Below are 10,745 nucleotides of genomic sequence, written 5' to 3'. Positions count from 1 at the left end.
TTTTTCGGGAACTGGAGGGTCTAAAGAGTACTGGAGGGTCTTAAGGACACTATGGTTTTGAGAGTACTGAAGGGTCTTTAGGGCATTGTAGGGTTCTGAGGGTACTGGAGGGTCTCTAGAGCACTGGAGGGTATACAGGGTATGAATAGGGTCATCAGAGTACTGAAGGGTCTTAAGGGCACTCTAGGGTTTTGAGTATACTGGAGTGTCTATAGGGTACGATAGGGTCTTTAGGGTACTGGAGGGTCTTTAGAGTAATGTAGGATTCTGAGTGTACTGGAGGGTCTTCAGGATACCAGAGGGTCTGTAGGGTACTGTAGGGTTTTGAGGGTACAGGAGGGTCTTAATGGTACTGGAGGGTTTTCAGGGTACTGGAGGGTCTTTAGGGCACCGTAGGTTTCTGAGGGTACTGGAGGGTCTTTAGGGTACTATAGGGTTTTGAGGGCGCTGGAAAGTCTTTAGGGTACTGTAGGGTTTTGAGGGCACTGTAAGGTTTTGAGGGTCTTAAGGGCAATGGAGAGTCTTTAGGGTACCAGAGGGTCATAACGGTACCGGAGGGTCTTCAGGGTGCTGGAGGTTCTTCAGGTTACTTGAGGTACTTTAGGGCACTGTAGGGTTTTGAGGGTACTGCAGGGTCTTTAGGGCACTGTAAGGTGTTGAGGATACTCGTGGTTGTGCAGGGTACTGGAGGGTCTAAAGGGCACTGTAGGGTTTTGAGGGTACTGCAGGGCCTTTGGGGCACTGTAGGGTTTTGAGGGTACTGGAGGGTCTTAAGGTCACTGTAAGGTTTCGAGGATACTGGAGGGTCATCAGGGTACTGGAGGGTCTATAGGGTACTGGAGGATTTTAAGTGCACTGTAGTGTTTTGAGAGTACTGGAGACCCTTAAGGGTACTGGATGGTCTTTATGGTACTAGAGGGCTCTTCAGGGTAATGGGGGGCCTTCAGGATACTGGAGGGTACTCCCTGGAATCCTGGAGGGTCTTAAGGGGCCTGTAGGGTCTTCAGGGTCCTGGAGTGTTCTCCCTGGGATCTTGGAGGGCCTTCCTCGGGATCCTGGAGGTTTCTCAGTGTTCTGGAAGGCTCTCCTTGGGATCCTGGAGGGTCTTCAGGGTCCTTGAGGGTCCTCCTCAGAATCTTGGAGAGTCTTCAGGGTCCTGATGGGTCTTCCTTGGAATCCTGGAGCGAGTTCAGGGTCGTGGAGGGTTCTCCTTGGAATCCTGGTAGTTCTTAAGGGGCCTGGAGGGTCTTCCTTGGAATCCTAAAGGGTGTTCAGAGTCCTGGGCCCATATTCACAAAGAATCCTAAGACTAAGAGTAGCTCTTAGTGACGTCATTCTAAGAAAAATCTTAGAATTCCTCGAATTCTAAGATTTTTCTTAGAATGTTCCCTTGGTAAGATAAAAGTTATTCACAAAGCATCTTAGGCCTTAAGAGAGCTCCTACGGTGAAAAACTGTTCAGAGGAGGGAGGAGGACATTTAAGAAGCCCAAGAGTGTCTTAAACAGAGAAGATGGCGGAAAGACAGAGAGGAAGGAGAGATATTCTCCGTATATTGAACGACAGTGATTTAATAAGACGCTACCGGCTTGATCGTGCAGGGATAATGGTTGTGGTTGACCTCATCAGGGATGAGCTTACTTTTCCCACCCAGCATAGTAACGCAGTAACGCCCGCTTTGGATTGCAGCACGTACCAGCGCTTCTCACACTCATTGCCTGTGCGTAAAAGGAGAGGGAACGACACATTGATTTGTCGGGCAATGTGCTCCCAAGTCTGCCTCTTCCCTTGTGCCGTGATCCCGGGACTGAATTTCCCTCTTAAAGCTCCGCTGTTCTCCTCCACGAGCTGTGCCAACAGCAGGCACTGCTCTTCTGTCCAGTTCAGCTTTCTCGTTCTTTTTTTCTCCATTTCGTTCGTTGTTTTAGTCATTCTGCCAAATCACACCGCTTTTTACAAGGAGGCCAGCAATCACAGTAACTGCTGACAGCTGAGTCTGCGTCCACCATTAATATCAAATAGATTAAGTAGTAAAATTACCAGCGTGGCGAGTAAACATAACAATAAGCAAATCAATAGGCTATAAAAATCAGAGCCTACGTTCAAACATTTTGAAGCTGTGTAACAATTAATTTAATTTTGCTGAGTTTCATCATCATGACATAAAATTATTTTCACGATTACACATTTCTTAATACAGTCTACGTTCTATGATGGGTTCATTTCACTGTCCATTCATTACTAGGAGCGCTTTTTTGTGTAACAACCAATCACAGCTTTTAGAAGACTGTGTCATACCTAGCAACGGGGTCAACCACACCTCCTCACGAAGATAAAAGTTTCTGTCCCCTCCTTGCTCAGAGTTGCTCTCAGAAACTTCCTGAATCACTCTTAAGCTAAGACTCCTTGCTAGGAATTTTTAGGCTGAGTTAGGAGCTCTCTGAGAGGACTCTGAGAATCTTTGTGAATGTGGGCCCTGGAGGTTCCTCTTTGGGATCCTGGAGTGTCTTCCTTGGGACAGTTTTTTTCAAAGACTAATAAGGTTTCAGTGACAACAAAATAAAGTAAGAACTTTATTTATAAACATGAAGGAACACAACATCAGGAAATGACATAATAAAAACAGGAAACAATGAATGAAGAAGACAGACCCTGTGTTCCAGTACCCATACTACCATACTATTTAGTATGCCAGAAAAAGAATTAGTGTGTCCCACCACATAGTATGTCAGATGCAGTATGCCAAAAGTACCAGGATGTTCTACTACATCCGGTCATATTTCGCAGTATGCATGTCAGCATGCTTCTTTGGCCATTCTGACCCACAATCCTTTGCACAGCGGAAGTTACGTCGCACTGACTGAGCTGCGTGTACAACCAACGTCCACATATAACATGGAAGACAACACGACACAGACAACACGACAAAACACGACACAGACAACACGACACTGACAAAGAAAATGGAAAAAAAAAGAGCAACATTATGATGGACGACAATGCAATGAATGTGAAATAAATGAATCCAATATTATGCAAAAGCTTCATTTGAATTCCTGTAAAATCACATTCTGCCTGTTTTATATTGGTACAACTGGTCTCAGTCCTGCCAGCACTGATAATGATGGTGATGGAGCAACACTTCCTTTCATACATGGTTTATTTAATTTGAGATACTAAGACACTACATATTAGGACTGCAATGATCTGATTATATACTGTCACATATCATACAGTTCTGCAAGAACACGGTTACAACATTCAACTTTATTGTGATTACAGTATAATCAGTGTTAAGGTTCAACTATGACTACAATATAGAAGATTCTACCAGTGCAGGCAGTGGGGTAAGTGTGGTATAAATAATGAATGAATGTGACTGAATATGAATACACTATGGGCCAGGTGTGAGCAGTATAGACTAGTAAATATATAAATAGTGAAAGTCAAACACATATTAAGTAATGTAGTAAGAATGTGCAGGTATGTTACACTACAAATAAAAGTAATGTGAATGTAAGGCTGCTTCACGTGCAGACAGAATATAGTGCCAGCTGCTGCATAGCTGTGAATATATTTAACATCAAACATCTGCCAGCAACAGAGAGCTGTGTGTGAAGGGGGTTAATGTGCCTACTGGTGACTAGTTCAACAGACAGGTCACTAATAACAGGCTTGGGACTGTTTATTAGGAACAACAACATACATGACGACATAACAGCAACACAGCTCTCCAGCACCTCCGACAGTATGCACGACTCTGGCGAGCTCGACGAGAGGAGATTTGCTGCATCTCCGAAGTACAACAACACAAAATATTCAAATGTGGCGCTACGGACGGCGGCGGAAGTGAGCAAGAGGGTCAGAGTTCAGGGAGTGATGTGATGGCAGATGTAGTGTGTCCCAGTAGCATGCATACTGCATGCATACTGCATACTACACTACATACTTTTTAAGGGCAGCTGCAGTACATACTAAGAGTATATAGTAGAAGTATGCGGTGTGGAACGCAGGGACAGACTGAACACACCCACTAAATCACAAAATGGAGGGTCAGATTTGTTTAGCCCGCTACTCACCAGTGGAGGCTTTTATTCTGAAATGTCTGCTGGCTCTACATTTTAGCGGATCTGACGTCTTGCTAGCACGAAGTTTTTTCAGAGTGACACTCAAAGATGGAGCGCGAGGACGGAACAACACCGAGCCGCGAAAACTGTGTTTACACGAGCTGCTACTGGTGAGTACCGTTACTGTGAGTATCGTTACTGTGAGTGCCGTTACTGTGAGTGCCGTTACTGTGAGTATCGTTACTGTGAGTGCCGTTAACGGGGAAAAAAACGGTAGAAACCTCAGGAAGAGCAACTGAGGAGGGATCCCTCTTCCAGGACGGACAGACGTGCAATAGATGTCGTACAGAACAGATCAGCATAATAAATTAACAGTAATCCACATGACACAATGAGACAGAGAGAGAGAGAGAGAGAGAGAGAGTCAGACAGACAGAGAGAGAGAGAGAGAGAGAGTCAGACAGACAGAGAGAGAGACAGAGAGAGAGACACCAATGAGCCTCTGTCCTTCGGTCCGCTCTAAGAACCTTTGGATCTCATTTGCAGTGTAGAGAGTGTGAGACTCTTGTGTCAGGACAAAGTCACTGTCTCGGTCCTGACTGAGCTTCACTCGTCTCCTGCTCACTTCAGTGCTGTTTCTCCCTGAGCCGCTGCTTTTTCTTTTCTGTGAGTCTTTTAAGTCGTCATCACTCATCATCTCCTCATCCAACACTGCATCGACCTGTGCTGTCACGTGATCACTGTTTACACTCTCATTCACTCCAGACACACTGGCTTCAACCCCGTCACTGCGCTCCTTACCTGTCTCACTCGCTGCTGTCTCAGAACATGTGAGGTCTCTCATCTCCAGGCTTTCAGCCTCCTGCGACTGGAGAGGCTCCAGACCCGCAGCCGACAGAGGTGTCCTCGGAGCGGGCCAGCTATGGCGGCTCGCCGCCAACAGCAGCCTCAGACCGCTGCAGCCCTTGGCGGCTCCCCACCTTGGGCTGCAGCGGTAGCAGCCGCCGGCTGCTTCGCTCCACTCCTCCCCAGACAGGATCGGATCAGATGACCCTCCGCTCCACAGCCAAAACACTTCATTGTCTCTGATGTTGCAAAAACCATGTAGGTATAATCGTCAACTTTAAATGAGAAAGACAGGCTGCGATCACGAGTGGGGTCTTTCAGGATCACGTACACCTGTCTGCGATGACTCACTACGTGCTTCAGTTTGACTGACTTACAGCCCAGTGACATCATCTTCACCTGTGAGACGATCTGACCAAACCGGGACAGTTCTTGACCAGGCTCTCATTCTAAATAAACCGTGGGGCATTAGAGATGATCACTTTAGCTAGAACTAACAGGGTTCTATCTGTTTCTACTTACAGGGTTCTACAGGGTTCTATTTGTAGAACATATCACGGGTTCTCCTGACAGGTTCTGTTGATGTCTGATGTTTTGTGGTTCTGTCGTCTGTTCTTGCTCTGCAGTGAAGAAAATGTTTGGAAACTCTGTGAGTTCATAAGAACGGAGAGAACTGTGCCGCTTGAGGAACTGTTGGTGGTTTTCATCTCTAATGAGAACAGAACGGTGAGAACACACAGGAGAACACTCAGGAGAACATGTCACTGCCAGAACATCTGGGTATAATTCTGCCAGACCTATAACACATCAGGTTCTGTAAAACAACAGTGAGGTTTTGTACAGTTCTCTAAATTTCTCTGAAACATCTGTTCTACATGAGGTCTGTTGTGTTCTTAAAGAACATCTGTGTGTCCTCCGTCTGTCCTCCATCAGGTTCCTCTGTGGAAGCAAAAGTCTGGACGCGGGGACCATCCGGTGATCTGGGTCTGTGATGTCACTGCGTCTCTAATAATCAGTGTGATGTCACACACAGCTCATTAGTGATGATGATGTCTTCATGATGTCATTAATGATATAACAGTGTTTTTCAGGACTACCACGTGATCCTGCTGCAGGTCGGCCATCAGCCTTCTTCTTCTCTGGTTTATGACTTGGACTCTGAGCTGGCGTTCCCCTGCAGCCTGACGCTGTACGCCGCTGAGGCGCTGCGCTCAGACAGCCACATCAACCCCGCCTACCACAGGTAAACAACACAGGTAAACAACCTGGGCCCTGTTTCACAGAGCAGGCTCAACAAACTCTGATCCTGAACCTGATCCTGATCTCTGAGCTGACTGAGCCTGAGCTGAGAAACAGAGCAGCTGATCAGAATCAGTTCAATCAGCTCTGAGTCTGTTCAGCCTGAGGGAAGCTGGTTCACGGTGAGCACCAACAGACATCATCAGTGGAGTGCAGATAACATGACTCTCAGAGACAGGAAGTGGAGTTAAAAGCAGAGCCACTGATTTCATCCAAAACTGAATCAGAGATTTGAAGACATGAAAAATCAATGTGCTCCATCAGCTGAACAGAGTGAGGTGTGATGGGAACAGCCTGCAGAGCGTGTTCACATGTGAAGTGATGTGATGTCATGTGATGAGATCATGTGTCTAACATACAGAAACATGTTTCTATCTTAACAGTGTTCATATATTTGAATATAATTTATTCAGCTGTAATGTGATGGAGCCCAAACACACTGGGCACAAACTCAACATCAAACACACAGCTATCAAACAGACTGAAACTGATCCTGACGTCATGACGACGTGGACACCAGGCTGATGGAGCTATTATGGGATGTTGAGTCCCATCAATGAGCCAGTTCCATCTTTGAATAGATGAGACGTCTTGATCAATGACCTCATCATGTGTCCAGGTAGATTCATTTCTCATCAACACTGACAAACCTGCAGTTCTTTTTTTAAAGATTATTTTTTGGGCTTTTATTTCCTTTAATGTCAGGACAGCATAACGTTATGGGGAGAGAGGGAACGACATGTAGCACAGGACAGCAGGCTGGGTTTGAACCCACGGCCGCTGCATCAAGGACTAAGCTCCCATACTTAGGGCGCCCGCTCCATCCACTGAGCTACCGATGACCCGTAGGACTTGTCCTTGATAATGGACTGTGATTTATGTCCAGGGAAAACCACAACAAGGGTCCAAAGTCTTTTCAGAGCCAGAGACACTTTTCTTACGGGCCGACAAACCGCTGTCTCTCTGATGTGTTCAGTGTCTCTGATGTTATAAAGAAAAGAATCAAAGGACAATGCATAAAATGTGCTGTGATGATAATGTAAATCCAGGATGTGTAATATGTGATATATGTGGGTGGAACAGATTGTTAGATAAATGACAGAGTGTGAGGTCAAACAGTATCTTTCATATAGACACTCCTCCAGGGAGACATCCAAACAGGCTCTAATCACCTTCTCCTTACACAACAGCCTCTGAATACACTGGGCCTCAACCTCCACCACTTCATTCACTAAAGGACACGCCATGTTTCTACTTCCTGCTACACGCTCAGCCTCAGGCTGACATGAAGCAAACCTGTGACTCAGCAGGTTAGCTTCACAGAGTGTGTTGCCATAGTAACTGACTCAGGGTTACACTGAACTGGCTTTGTGAAACCGAAAACTCAGAGTTTCATCTCAGGCTGAACAAACTCAGAGTTTCACTGATCCTGCTCTCTGAAATAGGACTCTGAACAACACAGGTAAACAACACAGGTAAACACCTCACATCTGTCTCCTCCCACAGGAAGTTGCGTGTTATCCCCGCCCACTGCTTCCTGTTGAACTTTGCGTCCGACAGGTCACACATGAAGAACTCTGACGGGTCGTGGAAGATGCCCCCCCCACCTTACCCCCCCATATGCACCCCAGGTCACATGACCCCGCCCCTCAGCATGTGTGATGATGATGCTACCTGTGTGATGACATCATGATAACATCACTGTGATGTGATTCCTCCTCAGAGTGTCAGATGAACCTGGACGACTTCATCAGTATGATCGCCGGCGTGGGCTGGGGGGAGGTCTTCACGCTGGACCACTTCCTGCGGAAATATGTGGAGGACTCTTCATCGTCATCATCAGCAGCAGCTTCCTCTTCATTGTAGCTGCTGATTGGTTGACGTCTCACTGAGTCTTGTTGTGTTTATGTACACTCGGGTAGCTCTGTTACCGTGGTAACCATCAGCCTGTTCCCTCCTCCTGATTGGTCAGAACGTGTCATGACGACAGGCGCCCGTCACACTGAATCAAACCGGTCTGAGCCGGTCGTCTCGTCCTCACTCGGAGGATTCAGAGGCTGTAAGCAGGAAGTGACTGAACAGACTCTACTTCCTGTGAACCTGTGATGAATGCAGTGAGTCACTGATGCGTTCAGGCTCTCCTCAGTCAAAATGAGCACTGGCTGAAGGTAAACGTTCTCATGATGTGTTCAGTGTCGTCCTGTAAAATAAATAAATCAGCTGTTTGAAGCAGAAACGTGTCGAAGTTTTCTCAGAAATATTAAACAGATGTTACAGATGAACGATGACGGATCATGTTTGTCATGTGACGTTCTGTTAAAGGTTGGTTCATATACAAGACTTCTGCGTTTCCATGGAAACAAAAGAAGAATAAATAACAAACACCTATATAAAAACATCAGAGTTTCAGTAGCCGTCCATCTTTAGTTTAATCAGAAGGTTTATTATTATTTTATTTAAGTTCATCTGTAATTCTTTTTTTATTGATTATTAATTGATATGATTAAGACATATAGGCTTAGCACATATTTTTATCTTATTTTCTTATTGTTAGTTTGGTTATTTATTTACATTCTGGTAATCAACCTGCACAATGGAGCTTAAAAAAACCTGACAAAACCAAAACAGCAAATAACTTCGATGATAAAGAAAATAGAAATAAATGAATGAATAAATGTAGAATAATAAAAATAAAATCACTAATATTAAGAAGAAAATGAATGAACAAATAATATACGCGTAATAGTATGCATATATTAATAATAATAATGAGGAAAAAGTTGAAACAAAGATTAATAAGAGCAAGAAATATAATGATTAAATGCATACAATTAATTAATTAATGACAAGCAGAAGAAAAGGAAGAACAAATAAAGGCAGAACAATAAAAAATATTTATCATAAGAAAAAGAAGAGTAAAATAAGTCATAAATAAGGGCATGACAATAAAATAAATTACCTAATTATTTATTAGGGTTAGGGTTATTATCTATTGAGCCTTGTATTCCTTTAGCCCTTAGCAGTAATGATTTTATGAGCTTTTTTAATGACAAAATTCTAACTATTAGAGGCAAAATTCATGACCTCCTGTCCTCAGATAGTACCTATCTAACCTCAAACACAGCTGTAAGACCTAATATATATTTAGATTGCTTCTCCCCAATTTCTTGATTTCTTCATCTAAATCATCAACGTGTCTCTTAGACCCCATCCCAACTAGGCTACTTAAGGAGGTCTTTCCTTTAGTTAACACTCATATATTAGATATGATCACTATATCCTTATTAACAGGCTATGTACCACAGTCTTTTAAGGTAGCTGTAATTAAACCTCTCCTAAAAAAGCCCACCCTGGATCCAGAGGTGTTAGCCAACTATAGACCAATATCTAATCTTCCCTTTATGTCAAAGATCCTTGAGAAAGTAGTCGCAGACCAGCTGTGTGATTTTCTCCATGATAATAATCTATTTGAGGAATTTCAGTCAGGATTTAGAGTGCATCATAGCACTGAGACAGCTCTAGTTAAAATTACAAATGACCTTCTGATTGCTTCAGACAAAGGACTCGTCTCTGTACTTGTTTTATTAGAGCTTAGTGCAGCGTTTGACACAATTGACCATCAAATTCTACTGCAGAGACTGGATCACTTAATTGGCCTAAAAGGTTCTGCACTGAGCTGGTTTAAATCTTATTTATCTGATTGTTTTCAGTTTGTTCACGTTCATAATGAATCGTCCTTACGTACCAAAGTTTGTTTTGGAGTTCCACCAGGTTCTGTGCTCGGACCAATCCTATTTACTCTATATATGCTTCCTTTAGGTAACATCATTAGAAATCACTCTATAAATTTCCATTGTTATGCGGATGATACTCAGTTGTATTTATCAATGAAGCCAGAAGAAAGTAATCAATTAACTAAACTCCATAACTGCCTTAAAGACATAAAAACCTGGATGAGCACCAATTTCCTGATGTTAAATTCAGACAAAACTGAAGTTATTGTTCTTGGCCCCAAACAACTCAGAGACTCTTTATCTGATGACATAGTTTCTCTAGATGGCATTGCTCTGGCCTCTAGCACTACCGTAAGAAACCTCGGAGTAATATTTGATCAAGATTTGTCTTTTAATTCTCATTTAAAACAAACCTCACGGACGTCAGATTTTCATCTGAGTAATATTGCGAAAATAAGGCCTATCCTGACCCTAAAAGATGCAGAAAAATTGGTCCATGCTTTTGTTACCTCTAGGCTGGATTACTGTAACTCTCTGTTATCAGGTAGCTCTAGTAAGTCCTTAAAAACTCTCCAGCTAATTCAGAATGCAGCAGCACGTGTACTAACAGGAACTAAGAAACGAGATCATATTTCTCCTGTTTTAGCTTCTCTGCACTGGCTCCCTGTAAAATCCAGAATTGAATTTAAAATCCTACTGTTAACTTATAAAGCTCTAAATGGTCAAGCTCCGTCATATCTTAGAGAGCTCATAGTGCCATATTATCCCACCAGAACACTGCGCTCTGAGAACGCAGGGTTA

General features: G+C 43.7%; 1 protein-coding gene across 2 annotated transcripts; it reads left to right on the top strand.

Moving 5' to 3' along the window:
• The first annotated feature begins 4,011 nt into the window (after window positions 1-4,011).
• On the top strand, window positions 4,012-8,435 carry wdyhv1 (WDYHV motif containing 1). 2 transcript variants are annotated; one of them, XM_049602617.1, is made up of 6 exons: window positions 4,019-4,235; window positions 5,538-5,637; window positions 5,845-5,895; window positions 6,003-6,154; window positions 7,717-7,841; window positions 7,934-8,435. In XM_049602617.1, the coding sequence occupies exons 1-6, from the start codon at window positions 4,174-4,176 to the stop codon at window positions 8,074-8,076; spliced, it is 633 nt and encodes a 210-aa protein (XP_049458574.1). In that variant the 5' UTR covers window positions 4,019-4,173; the 3' UTR covers window positions 8,077-8,435. The 2 variants fall into 2 exon arrangements, with proteins under 2 accessions (XP_049458575.1, XP_049458574.1); XM_049602618.1 differs by lacking the exon at window positions 7,717-7,841 and having other exon boundaries at window positions 4,012-4,235.
• The last annotated feature ends 2,310 nt before the right edge of the window (window positions 8,436-10,745 follow it).

The sequence above is a fragment of the Epinephelus fuscoguttatus genome, linkage group LG17 (genome assembly GCF_011397635.1).
Source record: "Epinephelus fuscoguttatus linkage group LG17, E.fuscoguttatus.final_Chr_v1".
Taxonomy (NCBI): domain Eukaryota; kingdom Metazoa; phylum Chordata; class Actinopteri; order Perciformes; family Serranidae; genus Epinephelus; species Epinephelus fuscoguttatus.
The sequence above is the reverse complement of the archived record's forward strand: the minus strand, read 5'-3'. Positions and strand labels throughout refer to the sequence as shown.

Bases quoted from the DNA above. Each gene is read 5' to 3' on its own strand.
- wdyhv1 (XM_049602617.1), top strand. From the start codon at position 4,174: ATGGAGCGCGAGGACGGAACAACACCGAGCCGCGAAAACTGTGTTTAC. The intron at 4,236-5,537 runs GTGAGTACCGTT...CTTGCTCTGCAG, and splicing joins GTTTACACGAGCTGCTACTG to TGAAGAAAATGTTTGGAAAC. The intron at 5,638-5,844 runs GTGAGAACACAC...GTCCTCCATCAG, and splicing joins TCTCTAATGAGAACAGAACG to GTTCCTCTGTGGAAGCAAAA.